The sequence below is a fragment of the Rhea pennata genome, chromosome 27, assembly GCF_028389875.1.
Source record: "Rhea pennata isolate bPtePen1 chromosome 27, bPtePen1.pri, whole genome shotgun sequence".
Lineage (NCBI taxonomy): Eukaryota > Metazoa > Chordata > Aves > Rheiformes > Rheidae > Rhea > Rhea pennata.
The window spans coordinates 1,703,438-1,728,665 of NC_084689.1; the positions used below are offsets into that span (position 1 = coordinate 1,703,438).

General features: G+C 45.5%; 1 protein-coding gene across 1 annotated transcript; it reads right to left on the minus strand.

The window, feature by feature from the left end:
- Positions 1 to 547: 547 nt before the first annotated feature.
- Positions 548 to 22,903, minus strand: SLC25A42 (solute carrier family 25 member 42). Its single transcript, XM_062596390.1, has 8 exons — positions 22,842 to 22,903; positions 12,965 to 13,087; positions 10,776 to 10,887; positions 8,411 to 8,436; positions 7,408 to 7,574; positions 6,605 to 6,721; positions 5,965 to 6,116; positions 548 to 5,593 (listed from the first exon to the last, which is right to left on the minus strand). The coding sequence occupies exons 2-8, from the start codon at positions 13,046 to 13,048 to the stop codon at positions 5,268 to 5,270; spliced, it is 984 nt and encodes a 327-aa protein (XP_062452374.1). The 5' UTR covers positions 13,049 to 13,087; positions 22,842 to 22,903; the 3' UTR covers positions 548 to 5,267.
- Between the last annotated feature and the right edge of the window lie 2,325 nt (positions 22,904 to 25,228).

Here is a 25,228-nt window from a genome sequence, read left to right on the forward strand (position 1 = left end):
AGCCTCTGCCCCGCACCACCCCCTCGGCACCCTGCCTCCGGGGCCGCTGGGCGCCGCTCGGCAGGAGACCCGAGCCGGGGGGAGACGTTGACGGTAGTCAAAGCCAGGACCCCCAACTTCTGGGGAGCCCCGGGGCTGTGCCCGAGCCGACACTGCCACCTGCTGCCACTGCTCGCCCGTCCCCAGCCCCCGTCCCGGGGATGGGGGCAGCACGGGCCTCCCTGGGGGGCAACCACAGGCTTCAAACCAGCTGCAGAGCTCCCTCCCAGCCCTCGGGCCTCCCCCCACCTCCGCGCGAAGCCACGCGCGACCCGAGGCACGGATGCAGACGCTGCGGAGGGAGCGCCACGCACAAGGCACCCGCACAGCTCGGCGCTGCCGCGGGCGAGCCTGGCAAAGCCTTGCAGTGCAGATGAAATCCTGGTCCCTTGCTTGCTGCCAGAGAGAGAAACGCAGCAGCTTTAATCCCCAGATAAATCCACCTAGACGCACCAGGCCTCTCTTTCTTATGAGCAAAGTATAACAGGAGACACCCGCAGAGAGCCTGCAAAGTCAATTAAATTTTTTATTAAATATACATCCTCTCTTGGCACAAATCTTAAAATATATAAACATTATATAACAAAGTGTCTTCACTGCAATAAAATAGAACTCCAGATCCAAGAAAAGCAGTCAAAATCGACACACACGCATACACACACACATTGATGGTGAGGACACATCTTGACAAAAAGGCATTTAGCAGCGTTTGTGCTAATATATGCATAGACCACACAGGCAGTGAACAGTGCTGGGAATCCCTGCATCGCATGGCACGGAAGGGGGAACCAGCGGTAGCGGGAAGAACCAGACCCTAAACTGAGAAGGCTGTTTTGTAGGAAGGCCATCTCCTTTTCTGGGTCCGTACTGCCCACCTTAGCTCTCCGCAGAGCTGAGGTACCCAGCCAGACTTCACAGAGAGGGTATGGGAAGCAGTCACACCAGTTTCCCCTTCTACTGCCCACCTATGACTGGCCCCAGTCTTGCTTGGTGTTGCCACAATGCTTCTGCTGAAAGTTTCCATTTACACCTAACCTGCACTTGAGCTAAAGACACTGTGGGATGAAGATGGTAGTGCCCAGGTCCTTTGAAGCCAAAGGCTATTTGGAGAAGTTCACAGAAGTACCATAATTTTTCCACAGAAACTACGAAACTCTGCTTTTGAAAAGCTATCATGGAGTACCAATGCATATTCCAGCCTACACCACACAACCATCTCATGGCTTTCAGTGACTTTATGCCTCATGAGGCCGTGACTCCTCTCCCGATCTTCCCACTATGGTCCTGCCAACACCAAGCAGCAAGCTGCCCCATAGTCCTGGAGGACAGGCAGAGGTCAGCATGAGGCACGCAGGGCAACGCAGTTTGCAAAAAGCCAGCTTGGGTCCCACTATTCCCATTCCTTAACCTATCCTCAGTGTCGTCCAGAAGGACCAGCTCCTCCTGAGTTATCCACCCAGTAAGTACCACTTTCACAGAGCACAGTGGGCATCGTGTGGAGGCACCAGAAGGAGATCACAAGAAGCAGCAACATCCCAATGTGTGCGGAAAAGGGAAGGTGCTAGACTGGACGAGTCATTCAAGAATCTTTCAAAAAAATCTTTCGCTCCAGCACCCAGTGCCTTTAACTTCTTGCCCCCAGACACAAACATCCCCACCTTTGAGTAGGAAGCCTAGGTGGGCTGTTTCAGAAGCAGCTATCAAAGCTGCACTTTTGTCATTTTGGATGCATTTCATTGGATCTGATTTTCTTTAAGTGCTAGTGCGGGACTAAAGGTGCAGAAGCAGGGAGGGAGAGAAAGCAGACAAGAAAGAAGCACAAGCTAACTTTTGGCTACTAATATATTAAAGAACAATGAGACACATGACTTCAAAGTAAAAGTAAGAAATTAGAGAAGAGCATTATGAAAAAGCGGGGAGTTTAGGATAGTAAAAAAAGAAAAAAAAATCTAAAAAGAACTAGAGAAGATTTCTGCTAGACTTGCCTTCTTTCTTAGAGCTAAAGGCCATTGACCTTCTTGGCCAGTACACAGGCACCCTCCCTTTCCAATCAGCGTGCCCAAAACTCCTCAGGCACTTGTTCCAGGCAGCAGAGAGATGTGGAACACATCTCGATTCATGCAAGGATTAAGCAAAGGGAAGAGAACACTCTGTTTCTCCTCTCCTACATTCAAATCGGGGGAGGGGGGGAGAAAAAGAAAAAAGAAATTTAAAACACTCTAAAACAAAGACACACAATTACTCTAAACTTTTGCCCAAGAAACAAAAGCACCAAAATCATTGCAGACTGAATTCAGATCTGTCTCTGAACAAGCACTCAGCCTGCAAAGTCTGGAAAAATGTGTTTGACTAAAATTTCACTGAAGTACAAATCAGGTGTAACTGCTAATTAAGGAACAGCTCTGGAGCTGATGCTCCCAAGTCTCCTTTCTCAGCCCCCACTGCACTCTGGCTGCAAAGGGGGTGATGCCAGAAGGCTCTCCCCAGGGCCACCCAGCAGAAGCTGCATCTGCATCCTCCACAGGCTTCACATTTGTTTGCGTTCACATTAGCTGCAATCCTGACACGGACGAAGACACTCTGTGCAGATCTGCCCTGCTGTTCAGTCCCAAACAAGAGGCTAGTCATCCAGTGTAATTTCTTGCTCAGTAAGGACCCAGGAGGAATTAAGTCACCTCCATTGCTACAGGAGTTCGGTGATGCTCGGCATAAGACAAGGCCTGTTGCATCTGCCTCTGAGCTGACCTACCCCGCTGCAGAGCAGAAGAGCCCCCTCTAACTCAGAGGCCACAGTTCAGCTTCTTCTTGTGTTCACATAGTACCCATCAACTACTCGAGAAGGACTGCTCTTAGCACCAGCAGCCTCCAAGCTGAGCGAGAACTTGGCATGGATTGCACACACAGTCGGACACATATGCACATACGTATACCTGGAGTCAACTGCTGACACTCCCAGCTGTTGCTCTGTACCTCACTTTCCTGGTAAGACGCATTTATCTTAGTATCTCCTCACTGGGCCAGATGTGATAAAGACAAGAGCAGAAGTAATTGGCTTCTCCATTGGAGAAATATATATATATATATATATATATGCATATATATATATAAAAAAAAAATCGAAGCTCTTGCAAAGGACTGAAAAATTCACCCATATGAAAAGAACAGTTGATAATCTTCCATTAACAATGGGAGCAAAATGTTTACAGAATTTGTGGCTATCACCTATACAGACTTATAAAAGACAACACCTAACATTTCTTTAACTACAACGTAGATTGGTGATTGCAGTCAAGTTTCTCAACGGAAATAATCGTTTGTGGGCTTAAAGGCAGAAATTGCTGAGGTTAATACCCTGCCCATCCACAACCATTAAAGTATGCTTGATCCCATGTGTTCTGGGAACAATGTGCATGCTAATACTTCAGTATGCTGGCTCTCCACCATGTCCGCAAAATGGAAGTGTAGGTGCTTAATTCCTAGGGAAATATTTGGCATTAGAAGCAAGTTACGCTCCAAAGAACAAGTGCAAAGAGAAAAGAAAGGAGAAAGCTATTTCTACCAATTGTGCAATTACCTTCAATCCCATTAATAAAGTCATGATACAAGGTTGAAACTACAATGGCTAAAGTATATACACCAGAGAAGGACAGCTTTTAAATCCTACCTTATTTTTGTTTTACATGTCATCTCCCTTCTACATGGATTCTAACAGCTGGAAAGGGATTTTAATCTTGGCTTGTGGAATCTGATCCTTAGAGAAGTCTGAAGTTTGTTTTGATCCCTCTTACCCTCCAAATTTAATGTAGGAATAGAAACATAAAACAACCCCCCCCCCTCAAATCTCCCTTTTCCTAAAAATTGTTGACTTAAAACAGAAACACTGAAAGGTTACCATTCATTTGCAGATTGCAACTGGAGATGATTGGCACTATATATTATTTCAGAAGAGTCAATATTGGCTGTGGAGCTTGTTCTCCTGAGGACACTGTTAGTCCAGAAGAACTCTAAAAATAAAAGCAAGTGGGCTTAGGTGTGGAATAATGTACAGAGGTGATACTACCTACACAGCAGGCACCAAAAGACAACAACGTTGTTTGGAAGCACGGCCAGCAGCTTTAGTCAACTACTACGCTGCATTCATCAGACACGAATAGCCTTTCATGATAGATAAGTCTGCACCACGTATGCATCTTCGATTTGTTCATTCTCGCACTGCGGATAAAGCAGCAACAATAATACTGAGGGAAATAACTGCTTAAAATTGAAGTATGTAACACCTCCTCTTCTAGTCCAGGGCTTCATCACTACAAACTGCCAAGTCCCTCAAAAAATGCTGCCGTTAAGACCATGACAGCAATGAAGGGTTCAGATGGCCCGAAAGCACTACCGTAGCTTGATTCAATCCAGTTTGTGAGCCCAGGCCCAGTCTCTTGTCAGCAACACTGACAACAGACAAGAGAATTTGATTTACAAAACTGCTCAGAACTTTCCTCCCCTGCTGTCTACAGTCTTTGGTAATCTCAGAGGGACACTGCAAAAAGAGAAATTTTTTGCAACTCAGTTCAGAAATGAAAAGAACATTTGAAAAAGGGCAGCATTTCCAACCAGAGCTCATAATCAACTTTCAGAGTAATAGAAGTGACTTGGACCTATTAAATCCTGCTGTGTCCTGTTTCAAGGAGACCCTGCTTACAGGTCAGAGGAATGTGGAATTCCCTGTGCAGATTAACTGGAATATTGCACTTGGCAGACTGCCTCCAGCTAACACATGTGAGTAACCAAGAACTGCCTGCCAAGAGCAGCAGTCATTTTCCAAATTCAAGGGCCCATTTGAACAGCACCATGTCTTCTCTTCCATCATCTACCACTCCATCTGCCCAGAGAGACCAGGTGAGGAGCCAGAAGCAGCATGTGTGTGTTTGAGAGGCTCCACTCCTGACATCAAAGAGCAAAGCAGAAGGATGAGGCAGCTACTCTAGAGGACACAGCTCTGTAGAACTGTAAGAAGAATTTCAGTTACGAAAAGGTTAGTTTCAGGTTGAGGTTTCCAAACAACTCAGAGGCTTGTTAAAAAGGAAAAACCCAACAACACCACCAACAAAAGAAAAATAATCAAGAAAGGTAAGTTCTCAGCTGCAGGAGAGCATGTACAAAGTGAGAGAACGCTAGCATTGCTCTTTGTACACACGTCGTACTTCTCCCCAGCAAGGGCTGTTGGGATTAAGCTACTACCTTTCAATGTTAGTGCTGTGTTGTAATTTACGGAGAAGGATCTGCATCAGGTCAAAGGTTGTAAAGCTTATTCCCACTGCAATCGGCCCTTTGACCCAGTTCATGCTGAGTCCTTTGTACAAACCACGGATTAGTCCCTCTTCTCTTATAATCTCCTGCATGGTGAGAAGGATGGAGCTGTATGTGTGTCCCATAACCCCTGCTGTCTGCATTCGTCGGCGAACCACGTCCAAGGGGTAGGAAGCCGACTGGCCAATCAAGCCTGCACAGGCACCAAACAAAAGCCGCTCCGGAGGGGATGGCTGAGATTTCCCACTATGATCTGGGAAAGAGAAAGTGGCAGAGTAGAGAAAGCTTCTCGTAATAAACACATGATTAAGGTCAAGTGGCCTGAGTGCCAGAACTCCAGAGATTTTGTTTCCAGCTCAGTTGTCAGCTGACCAGGTGTGTAAGGAAGTCCTTCTACATCAAGACATCCCTCTGCAAGACAGAGATGCTGCTTTTCTGCAGCTTACCTTCTTCAAAGTCTGGAACTGGACAGCAGGAGGCACAAGGCATCCTCCACAAGCACTGAACTTGGCAACTGGCTTCAAAGCCAGGAAAAGGTTTTGTATCACAGAGTCCAAGCATCTCAAATTGGCCCAAAGCCTACACCATATCACTTGAAAGCAAAGAAAATAAGGTTGCCTTTACCTGCATGTAATTTCTTCAGCGTCTCATAGGTGAAGAAGCTAAGCCCAGCATATGGAATCACTCCAAGGATGGTTGGTGTGAATCCTCTGTACAATGTCTTCAATCCTTCCTCCCGGGATATTCGGATGAAGACATGAACGATATTGCTGTACCTAGCATGTGGACACAAGAAAACAAAATCTGTGCTGGTCAGTGCCTGCACACTAGTAACCCTTTCAACAGGGCTCTGGAGGATCAGCAATTAATTAATTAGTCTCTGAGCACATCAAACAGCTCAGAAGGGATTTAAGAAGCCTGTCTGCAAATGGAGAAGCCAGCTACCGGCTCTCCTACAGCCCTACCGCAGTAAGCTATCCTGTTTGTTAGAGCTCTTCCGGAGGTACTGTGCCAGCTGGCCTTCTAACAAGTGAGCACAGAAGTTTTACTACCAAGGTCTTTCAGTATCGATCCCCTGCCAGTCCCTGTACTAACCAGGGCTCTGGTCATTTAATCAGTGCTCAGATCCAGGCCATAAGAGGTTTACTACACCAAAGGCTCCGAGCAAGAAGTGACCCAGAAAATAGCAATTAAGTCATCTGACCTTAAAAAAAAGCTCTGCATTTGTTCGTGGTGCTTGTACTTGCTTTCATTAGGCACTTACATCTCCTTCGGCGTGACAGCCATTCGAGCTCGAACCATATCCAAGGGGTAGGTTAACATGGCAGCCGTTGTGCCTGCCAGAGAGCCAGCAATGAATCGAGGAAAGGGTGTCAGCGCTCTAAAGTAAGGTGAGAGAAGAGACCAAACAGATCACCCGGAGATGGAAATACTACTCAGCTTCTGAGCATGGCTCTACTCTATCGGCTACCGAATCCCTTCCCTGCCTGTGCACTGAAGAGAACTGGATGGGTGGGTGGGTAGAGCGAAACAGCTGTGGTTTGCCACAACTATTTACATCAGAGGCCTGGAGAAAATCTCCATGGAGGACAGCTAGCCTGACTGTGGTGTTTCAGACACTACGTGCCCAAGAGCAAGAGGCTTAGGCCACACACACAGAGGATAAAGGCTCAGATATCAGCGCTAGGCTGGATCTTGTTGCTTCTCCTGAAAAAAAAAAAAAAAAAAAAAAAAACTCTTTGTTTTGCCTGCCCACTCTCAGCACAGGGAAGTACTAACTCACTGTCTAGGCCACTTCTTGCTCATGCCTCCAGATGATAGGCTCTTCTGACCAAGATTTCCCCTGTCCAGGACTAGAAGCTCAGCCCATTGCTTAGCCCCTCACACACCCTGCTCTGGAAAGCCATCACAAGAGGGGCCTGCACAGCTCTGTGCCAACAGACCTTTCAGCTCAGCAGAAAGCCTGCCTAACACAAAGATATGTGCTCCCTCCCTATGGTCTAGGGTTGCACAAACTGTTCCATCCTCCTCTGCTATCAGAAAGCTCAAAGCCAAGCTGCATCTTACTTTCCCTGGAAGCCGTAGTAACTCCCCAGGATCTGCTTGTACTCTTCGTGTGCACAAAACTGAATGGCAGCATAAGGGATCACACGGACCATGGTGGCCGAGTTCCCTCGCCAGAGACTCCAGAAGCCTTCATTGAGGTAGGTGCGATAAATCAGCCTGTAGGCTTCCTGCAGGCAACAGATCAAAGGTCAGACAGGCAGATCATGATAAGAGGGAGTAAAAACAAGAGTGTGTGGGGGGGGAGGTGACCCAGTAGCTTAACCTCTCCCAATCCTCCTTCCCACCCGACCACAGCAAGGTGATATCAGATGTTCATGCTCACACCCCTGGCTCCAGAATAACACAACTAAAATCACTTCTTTGGGAAGACTGAATAGATACATTAGAGCAAAAAAGAACCAGTCAGGAAGACAGAGTTTTACATTCAAGACAGCATCTTCATTTTCTCTCTGAGAGCGAGGCACAGAGCTGGGCTGATGTTTACATAAACCACTTCTCAACCCAAATTAATCTTAGTATAAGACAGAAACATTTGGATTACACATATTAGCACAGCACACATGGAGCATCCACAATGCACAGGCAACAAAACATTCAGCGAGCCACATTAGCAATCAGCTCCCAAACCCAGATTTCCTATAAACTTTGCAACAGCTCCAGTAGCGGTTGGGGAAAGAAAGCAACCACTGGGGAAGAAGGCCTAGCAAAACAGCCCAGAGCGATGCCACAACAACATTTACTGTCCATGCCACAGGTGGAACCTGGAGCATGAATGAGGATTGGGCTCCTCTGTGCTAAGTGCTCAGCAAACATGAAGAAAAGAAGCACTGTCCTAAGGAACATTATAAACAGTACTGCTTCCAGTCTTCCCCTCCATGCTCTTTCACTCTGAGTGCAACTAATAAAACTCAAGCAACAAAGTTCAATACAAACAGAGGATGCTTTTAGTACGATTACTACCATTAATCAAACACATCAACAGGAGACAGACACATCACCTCACCTTGGCAGAAAATCTTTTTGAAGACACTAAAAAGAAAAAGTGAGCATTAGGTCTTGCAATACATTTAGATGGATCAAAGAAACCATACAGGCACTCTTATCTAAGGAATAAAAATAGAAGTAAAAGAATTAATACAAGAAAAAAAATAGCGCTTCTTTATAACAAACAAAGATTTTACCACAGGTAGGAATTTCCAAACTCTCTTCAGCAGATGAGAAGTTCAATTCTCTCATCTATTGCTGTGAAAATGCTCAGTCTCTGTCACATTTCTTGCTCTGAAGCGTTAATAATAATAATAAAAAAAAAGTTTACTTTAGTAGAGCACTTCCATGCACTGGTTCCAGGCTAATGCCAGAATCCAGCAAAGAGCAGGACTGTTTAGTGAGGCTCCACGCAAGGATGGTTTCATCCTAACAAAACTCAGATGAGCACTCAGTCTCTCCCCTTGCACCCAATCACACTGACAGAATCCCTTTAACTATGTAACACACACAGCATTTGGAAGCAAGATTTATTTGGCATATAGCAACTGGTTTTTGTAACATCCCTATTGCAGCAAGGAAACAGGCTAAAACCTGAATGGCAACACTAATGAAACATGGTTCCAATTAAGTGTCTATTGCACTTTCTTTCAAATTCCTTTGAGACTTGTAACCCCTCAAGTGTATCAAACAATAACATGCAAATACGTTTTTCACTATGCTGCTCCTTTATACAATTTAACATTAAAAAAAAAAACTACCACCACCTCAATAACCAATTGCAGCTAGCTCTGCAAAGGAAAAGAGCTCTTTTCCCTTATCCCCCAGGAAATTTCTTCAGGCTCTAGTTCACAGAACAACATTCCTTGCTTGCATGACCCAAGGAAGCTGTCCCTCTTCACAAATAGGGAAGCACCTCACAGTAAAAACCTTCAGGAGAGCGAGAAGAGTAGGAAAGCCATTAGATACCAAGACATTGGTCAGTACAGGCAATATTTAATCATATCCTTTGCAGTGAGTTTAACACGCCAAGTCAAATGGGATTTTTTATAAAACGTAGGCCTGTACAAATTAACGGTGATTTATACAGACAGCTGTTGACTCACTCCAAGTCTGCAGTTTCCATCTCACCTCTGATCCTGACATTTTCAACCTTAGATGAACTACACGCTATTTGTTCGGGTGAGAAAGCACAGCACGTACTCATTGCTGCCCAAGCATCTGGTCACAGCCTGCAATCCCAGCCTGCAGCTATCCCCGGCCTGAGCTCCCTACAGCTTGAACTCCCTGATCCGTGTCCCCACTATCCCCAGTATGCAAAGGATGAAAATCATGTCACATGAAAGTCAACTTAAAATTAAATCTCATCCAGGGATCAGATTAAACCTACCCAATTCATTTAATCTGGATGTCAACCACATTTAAATTCGTGGCCTTGCCAAATGTCTACTGTAGTAACAGCCTGCACTCTTCCCTTTGGGACAATTAATGCAACTGACAGTTCTTGCACTGAAACAAGAGAACTGAACTGAGCCCATGTCGGGGCTGAATCCCAAACCCAGTTAAATGCATGAGGATTTTCTATTCAAATCAGCTGAATTTCATTACCAGTTATACACTTCTAGTTTATGGTTTCCAGAAAGGATTTTGTAATACAAAGCTAGGTCTGCCAGCTTCATTGTGCCTTGCAGCAGTTTTAGTAATAACTTCAATTCTAAATCAAAGCAATTTAGTTCAAATACAATGCAACTCTTACTAGAAAAGACTGCTTACATTTGAGCAATCACATCCTGGCAACCAGTCTGTAGTAAGAAACTTAAACATCTCAATTCCCTCCTTCCAGTTTCACATCTCCTTACATCCCTCCTCTAAAGGAAAAGGAAACCGCACAGCTTTTCTCTCCTTGTCATATTTCTCCAAACGGAACAGACATAGAAATGCAAAGTTACCATTCACCTCCTTAAGTGTAGCCTTTACAATATCTTTTTACTGTACACTCCAAAACATTCCCTCATGTCAGAGGATGCACGTGGCCAGCCAACTTACACAAGCCACAATCATCTGTCTCTAAGCAGCCGAACGTGCAGCTGCATCACAGTGAAACAGTAAAGCTTTTGCTGACTACCATGGGAGTTGAATCCAATAGTCCTGGCCAAGTACACAGCTGATTGACACCTGCAATAATCCTACCAAGAATTGAACAATAGGTTTTTAGACTCAATTCATTTTGGTAACATCACTATTCTATCTGCATCATGCCAGGTCTCTGCAGGTTGAAGGAAGCAGAGCACTAGAGAACAGGCTGGTTGAACAGATTAGAGAAGCTGTTTTGGATTCTGCTAACAATAAAATGAGGCTACTTCATGAAAGTCAGCAGGACTTACCTTGAAACATGATTTTCGTCCTATCCAGTGGAGCTACTGCTGTTTTAGCAACAGCACCGGCCAATGCACCAGACATCAGAGAATTAAGTACTTTCTTTTCCTCCTGTGTTCCCTGGAACAAAGCATTGTTCAGTGTGACACAGTCAGTCCTAACCAAAGTTGTAACATTTTACCTTTGTTGCAGCACTTATTCCAGTCCAAAGACATGGGTCAGCCAGACTCAGGTGTGAGCATCCACATTGTCCGGCAACCTAAGTCACGTTTGCAAACGTAACTCCCTGATACAGCAAACTGATCACCTGCTCACATTGCTCCGGTACAGAGTAGTATCTCAGTGCTGCATTCTGAGTTGTTTTGTCACATTTTCTGCAGTAACTTCTCTGCCCTTTCCAGCCCTGTGCAGAAACGTTCTCTATCTGCCAACATAGTAAGTTAAAGTGCTTTTGGTTCTCCCTGTGCTCTGCCTTCTGTCCATCAAATGGTGCCAAAGCACAGCTCTGCTGAAAAAAAACATGTTTCAGCTGGCTTTTCTACAACACTCACACCAACAGCAGCAGAAAGTAGACTAAATCAGTCAAAGAAAATGCCAGTATCACTATTTGTGCTCTAAGCCATTTATGAAATGGGATTTCCAGCACTGGAAAGAGAAAGGTGCAAAATAATAATAATAATAACAACTTTCAAGGGGACTCTGAAAACACCTGGAGGTATTATTAGTATAAGAATACTGAAAAACAAATTACAAAGTAACAACATTACAATCCACATTAAAATGAAACCTAAACATTAACCTATACTTTTGCCAGCCAGATAAGCAAAACTATGCTCAGATCATATACAAACAGAGGTAAGAAACAATGTGTACACATAGGAGAACTGGACTACACCCCCCAAAAAAGCCTTCTGAACAATGCAGCTAAAGAGTTGTCTCCTCCTTCTTCCAAGGGAACTACAATACACTTTAGAGATCTTGCTTTTTTTAAACTTCCCTTCAACATAAATGAAACAGCGACTGGTTGTTTTCAGATGCTCAGTTTCTTTGACAAAATCCCTTCATGAAAGACTTCAGACAGCTGAAAATCAATGCCAGCATTTTGGAAACGTTAACATTCCCTCCAAAATAGCAAATTCCAAGCACAACAAATTACAGGTCAGATCACAAAGAACAAAGATTAGACTTGTCTGCCAAGATATGAAGTTCCAAAGTCAGCCACCTCTTCCACGCACTGTTTCTTCCCTATTAACATTTCAAAAAGTTATCTCACTATCTCCTCTTGATTTAGCCATGTATGGAAGGTAAATTTCTTTCTTGTCCTTCTAGTTAACTTGTGAACCTTATTTCTACATTTTCCCCAAGATTCTAAGAATAAAACAAGACAGGTTTCCCACTATGATAAATAGAATGGAAGTGTTTTTGTTATTGACATTCCTGCCACAGCTCGTATTTATAAACCAGCTATCTTCTTGTAACACACGGGCAAAAAGCAAGAAAAAACTTGAAATCTGATACCCTGAAGGTTATGAACTGAAAGACAAGTCAAGACAAGGCTTAAGAATGTTAACTGTTGATATGCTTTGTGTTTTCATGGAGAAGACATGTAAGTTAACATTCTCTTTTCTCACACTGTTTCCCAGCTAAAAAAGTTGTTTTTCATTAAAAAAAAAAATTGTTCAGTTCAATTTTCCCTTCCAGTCTTTGGCGCTAAATGTAAGGGCAGCTCTGCACCAAGGTTCAGGCAGCACTGTCTGAATTTCAGCTTGAGTTTCAACTTTGAAGCATTTTCATCTGAGCAGAAACCCTGACCTAAGTCAGGGCAAGGTTCAGTGTCGCTTTCTCTTCCTCTGTTTCTAAGAGGAGTCTTGTAACAGCAGCGAGAGCAGAGAAACCAAGACTTATGACCCTGTTCCCAGCTCTGCCACTAAAGACATAACAAGACATAACCTTGAACAAGGAACATAGCCGTGCCTGCCTGTCAGATGTGAGCTATGCCCGGGCTCTTCCCAGAGAGCTCAAATTGCTCAGCAAGCTTCAGAGGAAGCAACGGCTACACAGCACATGGTTTGTGCGTACACGGCAGCTTGCTCAGGCCTCCACAGCTCCAATCTCATTTAAATGCTTCTTTTGTGGAAGAGCTGTCCAGCTCTCCTCTCAAGCCCTCTGCATATACCCAGCCACCTCCTGCTCTTACCTCTGATGGAAGATGAGTTGATATAATTGGCTCCACATCCTGCCGTTTGAAATCCACTTGACCTTCTCTCACACCATTACCCATACCAGTTACACTTACAAGTGGGCAGAAGATTCACGGCTCCTAAATTGAAAACAAGAGCAAAGCAAGAGTTAGTGTCAAAAGCAGTGAATTTCCAGGTCATAAAGGTCTGTACAGGAGGGAAGAGAGACTTACTCCAGAGGCCATTTCAACAGAAAAATGGAAACCTCTATTCCAAGCACCCAGTTTAAAAATATTTCCAGAATCCTAATGTTATTTCTTCCCTTTGGGGTATAAGTTTGGAGTGAGGGGAAAGGAGGGGTGCTTTGGTGCTATCTAAAATTTGTGTCACTGATCATCATCATTCTTTTCTACCCCCAAGGAACTCAGTTGCAAGTCATATTAACTCTGGCAGGGAGGCTGAAGAAGTAATCCACTGGCAATCTCACTAGCATGTACTTCCACTGTAGAGGTGATATTTAAACACCCAAGCTCTTGGGGACAATATCAAAACATGCATAATTCCTCAGACCGAAGCATCAGATTCTGCCCTGTCCTCTTCCATCACTTACAGTGCAGATCCCAGTTGCTACTCAGTCTAACTGCACAGCATTTAGATATGCGAGAAGACATGCAGAAATTTAAAACCCAGGCATGGAAAATGGAAAAAAATAGTCACAGCAGGATCTCCAGAAAACCTCGCACAAGCAATTGGAGGTTATTTTAGGAAACAGATAGATCCAATGCCTCACATGTGCCATATAGGCTATTTTGATGATGCTAGCAATTTGACTAAAAGCAGCACATCCTTGACTCCAGAACTTCATTTCTCCACAGTTGCAATGCACATGTGCTTGTAGCTAGTGAATCAGCATAGTTTGCACAGATGTTTCTTGCTGTGATATATGCTCTCATTTGCCTCATGAACAGAAAGGTCAGTCTAACCTTAGCTACAGAGTGTAAGTGCAGAGATAATACTTAAATAGAAGCTATCACTTTGGCATCTAACTTTCTAATATTTCTGCTTTTATGATTTGAGTTTTTCATCCTCTAATATCAAAAAAATGCAACAGCTGAAGTTTGAAAAACTTGAGTGAGCACAAAAAGGAAGTCTTTCCAGGTAAGTAGATTGTTTTGAACCTATTCACAAATGGGGTATAACTATAAAGATTGGTTTTCTAAGCAACAAGATTGCTCAAATAGTCCAAGTTTCCCATTTCATTAGCCTCCTTTCAAGGAAGGCGATATTAGGAAATGTGAATTCCTGAACTGCTCTCCTGTTCTGCCACAGCCTTCCTGCATGTCCTCAAGCAAGCTGCTTCATCTCTGCCCCATCTGATGCCTAGGAAACCTGCAGCATGACAGCTTGCTTACTCGGAAAGGACATCTTAAGACTTTTTCTTCTTTTTAACAATCTCTAGATGTTACATGCTTGTCAGCACCTTTCATACTTGCTGACCTATTTTTTTTCATATCATTCTCGTAAATTAGTGCCAGATTTCACTTTCAAAACCCCTTGGTTGCAGCAGAGATATTAATGCAAAGCCAGAGACAGATCAGCTTTGTCTGTATTCGTGCATGACCAATTTGTGATGATGAAGCTATGCATGACCCACACACTCACTTCAAGGAAGGACAAACACGCTTGGGTATCTTTAATGCCAGACATCACTTGCTAGAGCTCTGGGAAGACACATATCAATGTGTTTACAACTCCTACGGGCGTTTTCGAAAAGAGAAGCTCTCAGGATGTTGCTCAGAGGATAATAATTCAAAATTTTAATGAAAGACAACATCTGAGAGTCCAAAGCATGACCTGAACAGCAAACAGTGCCACTTAAAGTTTTATAGCGGGAGCTCCGTCACATCGGACCATGCAAACAAGAACTCCCATGAGGGTCAAGACTGAAGACAATTCATAATACCGCAGAGCAGAGCAATTCATTATATTCTTTTGAAGAACACAGTCTGTTGATTATTTCTAATTACTATCTGTAGTCATTTCCTTTCCTTATCTTACATACCTGGAAAATTTATCATAAAAAAGAAATAAGCAAAAGCACAAAAGAAATCAGAGGTAGAAATATTATCCCTAGCTATCTCAATTAAAGAAATGTAGGTCACAGTATCAGATTTATCTCTGCTCAAAATAAAACAACAAAAATAGAAGTCATGCTGAAGAGCTTAGGAATGCAACACAGAACTTGGCTTTAAACGTGGTTTTGAAACACAATTGAGAAAAAGATGACTAAAAACGAAACTAGTCTGGAAATTTTAAATACTAAAATGGTATTATTAAGTTCAGACTTATTTTAGAATATGCACTTGCATAAAGATGATACCCACTTACTCAACAATATTCTCTTTGATCCTATTCAGAGATGTTCTTCTTTTTAGTGCCCTGATTTTAAGGCCTTGATCTTGCAAACACCTGTCTGTATGCTTAATTTTGTACATTAAAACTGCCCGCATGCTCTACATAAATACAGGCCTGAACTTGTAGAGGCTTAAATGTAAAGTAGAATTTAGTATTTTTACTCATATTTGTTCTCTGCAAAGCAATACAGCTATATTGTATTTTGGAGCTGTGTTGAATCCTGACTTAGCTGAATCACTGACTTCTGGCTGTTATGACCAATGATGCACAGGGGAGCCCAGAAAATAAAGTTTTGCTTGAAAGAGTCAGTGTGAATTTGTAGGGTCTGGCCATTAGAAACTAAGCATTACTTTGCACATACCTCAACCTGACTTGTTCATGAAGTCATCCACAGAAACCCAACACAGAGAAGCCTGACATTTTTTTTAAATCCTTGTATTTTGCACAACCCCATACACAGTCATTACTCGTGTTTAAAAAGCCACACTAAACAGGAAGACAAAATAGACAGCTGCAAATTAGATTTACTCTTTGCAACACATTTCTGTATTATTTAAATTGTAGCTACACAAGCCCTTGCCACACATGTGGACCTAGACTCCTTATAACTATGTGCCATACAGCTGTAGAGTAAAACATTCTCCATCTAGGAGAATATATAATCAGAAAGCAAAACTTCTGGTCAAGATGGGTTCAAAAGTTAAGCAAGTTTAATGAGTAACACACACTGTGCTTTTACAACAAAATTCCTGGTAGCTGATTGAAAGTATGTATCACTTATTCCAGCAATCAGTCTCAACTCTATCAAAACCCACTGCCTGTATCTCTGTCACGCTAATTTAGAGTCTTGTGATTTATCCTTATTTACCAAACCGCGAAACAGAGCAGCTCAAGCCGTCCCCTCTGCCAGTGGGGTCTTAGACAAACTCGGATGGACTTAGCTGCAGCTGTCTCTTTTGTGATGCTTCTTCAAGCCCTGGGATTCCTTCAAAGTGTCCTGCCCGTGCTCTAGTAATTGCAGAAACATCTGTGGGCTAAAACAAGTCTCCCTGCCACATACCTCTGGATGCACAGAGGCATGCTCTGCAAGCTGAAAACTAGAGCAGGGTTAGTCTTTCCTGCCCATTCTCCCAGCTCTCTCTAGCAGCCCTTAATGAATACCTGAACAAGTTCAATCAAGCTGTCAAATTGACTCTCTGACAAGTTAGGCGTTCTGCTCTTCTTGGTGGTGATTCTGATTAAAAGGACAGCTGAGACAGAATCAAGTTATTCAGATGTTAAAAGCAACTTACTAGGAAGAATGTTGTGCTGGCAGGTACCAGTTCATTCCCCAAAGGCAGTGGGGAAGAAGACATCCAGAGAAAAGGGGCTCTAGCTCTCCAAGCCGGTTGTGAACCCAACCATGATGCAATTCTGGCCATTTGATCATATTTTAAATTACACAGTCTTAACATAATTAGTTTCTCAGCCAGAGAACCAATGAGTTTCAAAGACCAGCTTCACAACTAAAGGATAAGGCCAAATTCTCTGGTTATGGTGTTTAAAATTAGAATCACACTGCTAAAGGTTTGCAGATTATTATATACGTACTACTTAAATAAGTCTGAATTGCAAAATTCTTTAAAAGGTGAACTTCACATCAGTAAGACACAACCTCCACAAAATCCCTCCCGTATGCTTTGGCCAGATAGCAACATTCATTCCCATTGCAGATCACGGCTCCAACTTTGAGGAACAGCAAAGAGGAAGCAAGTAGAGCTGGTTTCCTCCCAGTTGTATTTGCACAAAACTCGCCGCTGATCGGGGAGGAACCCATGCTGATCGTTCTCTCCATGGCTTCAAACACAGCTTCAAACCACTCCCAAGCCGCCAATGACCTTGGCAGAGCTCGAATTACCTGTTTGCAGCAAAAACCCTAACCTACAAAAGCAGTCCCAGGCATGACAGTTTCCACACTACTACACACTCAGAAAACAGCAGCAGCCTGGGCATTCAGCCTGGAGATCGACTTGCAATATGTCATTATTGAAAAACATGTTTGTCTGATATTCCCTAGTGGAATTTAGACCTGCCACAAAACACTAAGATTTCAGAAAGAATGTCACCTATCCAGCAAGGACAGGACAGACACTGCAAAGCAAACAGTCAGCACCATCAGCTATCTGAATGCCAACGGCAGCTATTTTCTAAGAAATACTTGCCTTCTCCTTGGACAGCCCCAGTAAGAATTATAAAGTTTTGGATGTGAGAGAGTTACAACAGGCAAGTAATAGCAAAACCACACAGTTTCAGCAGGCAAGAGCTGCTATAACTTTATGCCACGTGAAATGCACCGTTTTTTTGTGAGACAGGCAGAAGAAATGTAGCCCTGCTACCTGCTTTTCTTTAATCACCATGAAAAATTAGGATGCTTAACTGCTCCCAAGGAGACAAGACAAGGAGTGTGCAGCAGTTTACATCGTTTTCATTCAATATTTGGGAACTGTGAGTAGGAAGCTTCAGTGATGAAGGAAGATTGCTGCAGGCCTAGCAGCTATTTCCTTCCATTAAAACTGTGAACTGTAAAATGGTATTTCTATAGCAATCACATCCACATGACTTTCAACCTGGAACCCTTCACAAGTTTACCAAGAGAGAGTGCAACAACCATCCCAGAAACAGAGATACAAAAAGCACAGACTAAATAATGATACACAAAACCAATATATAGATGCTGTATTAACCAAAGCCACAGATGAATTCCACATGATGAATTTACTGAACAAAGACAGTATATTTACATTTTCATTGCTTATACTTTCTAAAGATCTAATAATTCTAGTGTGAGTAGCAAGATTTCTGTTTTGCCTCTCATATATAGATGTTTAAGTATCTCTTATAGATAGCCTCCCAGATTATAATCTTCTCAAGAAGGAAAGCACAGATTATTGTGGACTGTATAGCTCTGTCATAAATAAGAGCTCACAGACACTACTGTTACATGAACTTTGATAAAGTCATAGTTCACCTCTAGGGCAGAATTTCCATTTTGTACAGGTAAAGATACTTGCATAACTATTTAAATATGCCAGCTTCCCTCATTACTCAATAGCTACACAGTTCTTGTTTGTCCTTCTTTTAAATGCACTGTTAACAACACTAATGAAAGCACAGAATTAAATTAGGAAAAAAAGAAAACCGAAAGAGTTCCCACAGAAATTTTCGCAGGTTTTCCCAGGGAGGCTGAAGTTAAACAGTACCCAGGGAAGTCACTCAATTACATTTCCTTCAATTGTTAAACTGAGCAATTGAGCCTGACAGAGAAAGAGATTTGGTAAGAGCCGAGATTACTGCAGCCTTAAATTTACCCTTGGAGCAAAAGCATCATAGACATCACAGGAAAAGGGCTGAAAGACTCAGAGCAAGGGGATGAACTACATAACTAGATGGCCCCTTGAGGTCTGTCCTTGCCTTCCAGTTTGGTTAAGCCATTAAAAAACAAAAAGCAGATATGCCCTGCAGACTTAGCTCTCTTCAGTCACATGCATCTTTCAGGTGCATACAAATTTCATATGAAAACATTAGCTATGAATAGTCCATGGCACTTCTTCCTTCTAAAGGTCTGTACAGAAACTGTTAGCATAATTTTAAAGAATCACTGACAGCTTAATTAAAAGATTCACTAAATGACACTAGCTGGAAGAGTTTAATTTGTTATATGCTTTCTTACCTCCAAGGTACAAGATAAATATTCCACCTGCCTCGCTCAGCCAAACACAAACTCAGGTCTGCCAGTAAAACTGAGGATAAAGATACAAATTCTTTGCATGGTTTTAGATTATCTGACTTGAATTAAGCCAGTTGCCAAAGACTGAGAAATGGTTCTATCTAAAAGCCCTGCTAACAAAGCCAGCAGTATTATTCAGAGGAGCCCAGGAGAGCTGCATTTTGAACTCAGCTTGGAATGCATGAGCCACAGACCCGAGGAAATCTTGGCAAGAAAAAGCAGTGTTTCATTCTTTAGTTTCTGAAAGAAGAGTACTGCTAGGAACACCTCAGCAAAGCTTTCCACAAACAAAAACTGAAGACCAGTTCTTATCTGCAAGACTGACAACTTTATCTGAGAGGGAGTGGAAGTGTTAAACAAGAGGACAGAGTTACAGAGTCCCTCTGCTGAAGCCATTTCATTTGTCAGCCCACAATCACCTCCCTCCAGGAGAGGGAGGCAGAAAAATTAAGCATCTTCCCAGCTTGAATCCTTCTCTCAGCAGTTATTTCTCCCAGAGGTGCAGACACAAGGAAATGATAGCTAATAAAATAAAATACATTTAGTATAAGCCTCTCCATCAGCAAGCCTCATGTAGGCCCACACGAATACAAGCCTTCCTATCAGTAGGTTTTAAGCCTATTCACCTTAATGCCACCCCAGGCATACAGGAGGGCCCCAAGTGAGAGAAGAACACAGCATAGATGGGATTTTTGAACTCAAACTGAGATTATTTGGAATACAAGCAACTCCTCATCAATATCTGTGCAACCATTACCAGAAACTATTTCAACATGCTAAGGGATTACAACCTAATCTAAAAAAACTCAGCATTTTAAAATGCATCAGGGCATGAAAAAAGGATAAGCATTAATGAAAGCCTTCTATCATCAAAGAGAACAATCTACAAGTGTCCCAAATAGGTGTCATTTCCTAAAAAAACACGCTTTTCCACATTGCACATATGGAGTATTTTAAATGCTAGTGCATGAGTTAGTCACTTCCTATCTGTTGTACTCACTGCACCCTATATTGTACAAATACTTAATGCAAAAGTTAGACATCAATTCTGCTTGGCCAGAGCACTGGAGACACCCCTTACGGTAACTCAGGCCTAGCAGAACTAACTCATGACACAGACACACCCTCATTATTAACCGTTATGTTCAGCAGCAAGGTCATGCTTTTAATTTGCTAGTCAAGAGACCAAACTAACTGCTAACTCCACCCTCAAGGCTGCATTGGTGCTCACCTTACCTTTCTTGTAACCTCTTCACATTAAGGTCAACACACCAAATATGCCTGAAACATCCATCTTCAGTCTCAACTGCCTAAGTCATGGTACTAACTACAGCTGCAGGTCAATAAATAAATAAATAAATAAATGACAGATTGCTGTAGCTTCTGACTCATGCTGCTATGCTATCAAGAGAGCTGTAAAGCTAAGTTTCCTCCGCCTGAGGCAATCATTGGGGCCAGAGAGTTCCAACACTGAGGATGGTCCAAGTCCTCCCCTCAGAGCAGCTCTCCCCAAGAGCAGCATTCAGAGGTCCTAATTGCAATTTGCTAGGGGAAAAGAGAAAAAGTGTCAAGCATCTGTAGCTCCAGTGGGATGCAAAGATGTTCAGTCTCCCAGAATCCAGCCCTGATATTTTGGACACTCAATCATAAGATTATTTTTACATATATTCACTCACAGGTTGTTAGCGTGATTATACCAACCCTCTGGCACCTTTATTATATAGTCTCTTTTCGCTCCACTGTTTTGCAACACCCACAGATAGCTCTTCTGTTCATTTATACACACACCCTTCTCCCAAACTAGAGCTATTAAAAAAACAGAATGTTTGCAAAATGCTCTAAATTCATCAAACCACAAAACCCCCAAAACAACAACAACAAAAAAAACACACCTCAAGGGCACACAACCTCCAGAAAAAGCCTTGCTGTTAATGTGACCATGAAACATAAGAACACAACAAAAAAAGTCCAAGTGACGGTGGACTCTAAACCCCACACTACGTAGTGAGCTAAATTAACAGCCAACAGGAAAAAAAATAGTCAACAAACAGAAACACATCTTTAACTCCTCCAGACTTCAAGGGAGAACAGTTTTAAGGTCAACAGAGTAACTGCTACACTTTGGGAACAGCAAGTTAGACATTCACATGCAGCAGAAAGAGAATAAATAGCATTTATTAGCGCTATACAATCACTTCCAACATTTCCTATGTGGCTTTAAGTTTGGAGTCAAAAAGATAATCTGAGATACCTCTCTATCTCTGAATTTTAAGGCAAAGCCAAGAAAGCCGCCCCTGCTCAGTAACTTTTTGCTTATGGTGGACTGAGATAAAAAGAGACATTCAGACATCAGTATTTAACTTCTTCCAAGCTCCTGAGTATCTACCCCTCAGCAGAGAGATGAGAGCTCACATCATTTGCAAGTTCACATCAACGTAAAATAAAAACTGACAGCATGCATTAAGCGCACATCTGGGGAGACACGCTCCCCAGAACATGGCTCTGATCAAGACTTTGAATGGAACTCGATGCCCACATTGCCCCTGAGGAGCAGGACTGGCAGGGGAGGAGGAGACAGGCAGTGGGGCAGGCAGGCTGCCCAGGAGAGGCAGAGGGGCGGTCAGTGGGGCAGGCAGGCTGCCCAGCACAGGCAGGGCGGGCAATGGGGTGGGCAGATTGCCCAGCACAGGCAGCGGGGCAGGTGGTGGGGCAGGCAGGGCAGCAGTGGGGTGAACAGATTGCCCAGGACAGGCAGTGTGGGCAGGGGGGCAGGCTGTGGGGCAGGCAAGGCAGCAGGTAGGTTGCCCAGGACAGGCGGAGCAGCAGTGTGGTGGGCAGGAGGGGCAGGCTGTGGGGCAGGCAGGTTGCCCAGGACAGGCAGTGGGGTGGGCTATAAGGCAGGCAGGGTGGGCGGATTGCCCAGCACAGGCAGGGCAGGCAGCGAGGCAGCCTATGGGGCAGGCTGTGGGGCAGGCAGGCTGCCTAGCACAGGCAGGGCAGGCAGCAAGGCGGCCTATGGGGCAAGCAGTGGGGCAGGCAGGCTGCCCAGCACAGGCAGGGCAGGCAGCGAGGCAGCCTATGGGGCAAGCAGTGGGGCAGGCAGGCTGCCTAGCACAGGCAGTGGGGCAGGCTGTGGGGCAGGCAGGCTGCCCAGCACAGGCAGGGCAGGCAGCAAGGCAGCCTATGGGGCAAGCAGTGGGGCAGGCAGGCTGCCCAGCACAGGCAGTGGGGCAGGCTGTGGGGCAGGCAGGCTGCCCAGCACAGGCAGGGCAGGCAGCGAGGCAGCCTATGGGGCAAGCAGGCTGCCCAGCACAGGCAGTGGGGCAGGCTGTGGGGCAGGCTATGGGGCAAGCAGTGGGGCAGGCAGGCTGCCCAGGAGAGGCAGTGTGTGGGGCAGCAGGGGCAGGCAGGCTGCCCAGCACAGGCAGCGGGGCGGGCTATGGGGCAGGCCCCGCCGGCGGCGCGGAGCCCCGGTTCCCCCCCACCCTCCCCACCCGCGGCGGGATCGCGCGCGGGACGCGGCCGCAGCCTCCCGCTCGGCACCGGCGCTGCGGGCGCTGCGGCACCGCCCCCCCCCCCTCGGGGCCGAGGCGAATATTGGGGGGGGAAAGGAGGCGAATCGGGGAAAACAGCAGCGACCCCGCGGCACGGTGCCCCGGCCCCGCCCGCGGCGGGGGCCCGGCCCGAGCCCTGTCAGCGCCCCGCGCACTCACCGGCTCCCTCCGCGCTCGGCGCCGCCTCAGCCGCCGTCTCCCCCGGCCGCCAGGCCTCCCCCGCCGGGGGGCGGAGCCCGCGCCGCCGCCCGGCCAATCGCCGAGGAGGCGCTCCGGGGCGGAGGCGGCGCCGAGCGCGCGGAGTGGCTGCGCGGCCACGGATGGGCGGCGGCGATGGCCAATCGGCGCCCGGAGAGGGGGCGGGACGAGGCCGGAGGAGCGGGGGGGGGGGGGAGGAAGGCGGGGGAGGGGCGCGCCCGGCGCTGCGTGCCGCCCGAGCGCAGCGCGCAGGACCCGCGCAGGAAGCGCGCAGGAAGCGCGCAGGGCTCCCGCGCCACGGCGCGCGGCCCCGCTCCGGGCCCCGCTGCCCACCCGCGGGGGCCGCCGACCCCCGGGGCCGCCCCCGCTCCTGGCGTTCACCGGGGCCGCGCCGTGCCGCGCCGTGCCGTGCCTGGAGCACACATCCTGCACGGCCACGTGCGGCGCCCGGCCTGCGGCCGTGACCCCGCGGGGCTTGGCTGGGTGACAGGAGGCCGCTGCCTTGCTCCGGGCCGTGCAAAGTCAGACCTGGCTGCGACACCACACTCCCCTCCCAGTGCTCTTTAAAAGCAGCTGCAGCTGGGGTTTTGAAACAGAGCTCACGTATGAGCGCAGTAGCGCTTTCACTTTGTCACCCACGTTGGATGATTCTGGTGGCTTCAGCCTGAAAACAGAATAAATCTTGAGGGGAGGAAAGATAGGGGAAGAAAAAGCTTCCCCTTCTCCATCTCCCTGCACCTGACAGGAGCTCCAGCCAGACTCACTCAGCAGAGCCCACACTGATGAGAAGATCCCGTTTATGGGACCCTTGGAGCTTCCAGAAAGCCACGTTATCACCCAGCCTCATACCTGCTCTGCCCTGCGAGCTTCACTCCTCCTAGAGGTTGAGTCATGTCTACAATCCCTGCTCAGCTGAGTGACAGAGACGGAGGAGGTCCTCCGGTGTGAAACCTCAGCATCTCCTCTGCTCCTACTGAGAGGTGCATTGTTTTTCTGTAATAGAATGAAGTAGACATTGTTTTGGAAGTAATTGGTCTGCTGAAATAATTTGTCCTAAGTAGGAGAGGAAAGTTGTTTGGGCAGCTTGTATAATCCTGGAGGAGGGATCCTAGACACTCCAGCACGTGTAACCCCATAGTGGGTTACATTGGTGGGAGGGAGGGGGATATCAATGCACCAGCCATCCTTCCAGCCACACAGGACCCCATGACTGACATGGAAAAAAAGGAAAACACTGTAGCTGCCAGGAGAAGCACAGCATCACCCTAATGCTCATTTAAAGCAGAAGGAAAAATAATGTAATTTTTCCTGTCATTGTGGGGAAAACCTCCTTTCAATTCCCTTGCAGCAGCACATTCAGCGATAGCGCTGCTCTTCTCCCCTCCCAGAACCACTGGTGGGGCTCTCCCCCCTCCCAGAACCACTGGTGGGGCAAAGCTGCATCAAATGTGCTCCCCAGAGTGATCAGGCTCTCCCCAACACAGGGCATCCACAGCACCTGGTAACCCAGGGCCTCTTCAGCTTTTCTCAGCTGCTCTGCCACAAATGAGCAGGATACCTTCACAGGAAGATCTCAGATAGGAGGTCAGAACAGTACACAAACATACCAAGCTTTTTACACAAGAACAGAGGAGGAGACCTAGGCAGCTTCTGCTCATATAAACACTGCTCGTGGGATTAGCAAGCACAGCCTTTGAAGAACACGTTTACCTTTTGTTATCTGCCAGGAGATAATGTGAGGCTGCAGCAGTATTTACTTACAAACTCAGCACCAAGGCATTTTTTACCATCTTTCTTTTCCTGACTCAAAAAGGCTCCATAAAGAGCCAACCATGCTTAAATGTTTTTATGTTTTACAGGGTCAACATTTCTACAGAAATCGGCATGTTAGAAAATACGGATTCAAGCAAAAAGCAAGCAACAGTGCAGGACAAAGACTGTTATCAGCACCCAGAGCAGAGCTGCTGACAACACAGCACAGCAAGAATTAGGAACCACCCAGCTGGGGGCACACAGATGCCTTTTGCTGAGACTCCAGAAGCTTTTTTGGGGAGCTGTTTTGCTCCCCCAAATATGAACTGAGGGCAAGTTCAGGACACGCACATCATCTACATTACAATTAGCAGCACCACTCCTCGCTCCAGGGGCGTGTTGCCCTATGAAGAACTCCCCAGAGCTTGCTTCTCCTTGGGTGGTACTCACTGCTAGTCTGTCCCTGCTTTTAAAATTACTGTTTTCTCTACCAGTCCCTGACCTACTCATCTCACTGAAGGAGAACATAACCTTTCCTCCTGGAAGCAAATGGTAACATAAAAGTATGCTGATTTGGGCCTTACTATTTGAATTCC

Excerpts from the sequence above, each read along its gene's own strand:
- SLC25A42 (XM_062596390.1), bottom strand. The coding sequence starts at position 13,048 with ATGGGTAATGGTGTGAGAGAAGGTCAAGTGGATTTCAAACGGCAGGAT. Across the intron at positions 8,437-10,775 it reads GACGAAAATCATGTTTCAAG|TGTCTTCAAAAAGATTTTCT; the intron begins GTAAGTCCTGCT and ends TTTTCTTTTTAG. Across the intron at positions 6,117-6,604 it reads GCTGTCACGCCGAAGGAGAT|GTACAGCAATATCGTTCATG; the intron begins GTAAGTGCCTAA and ends TCCACATGCTAG.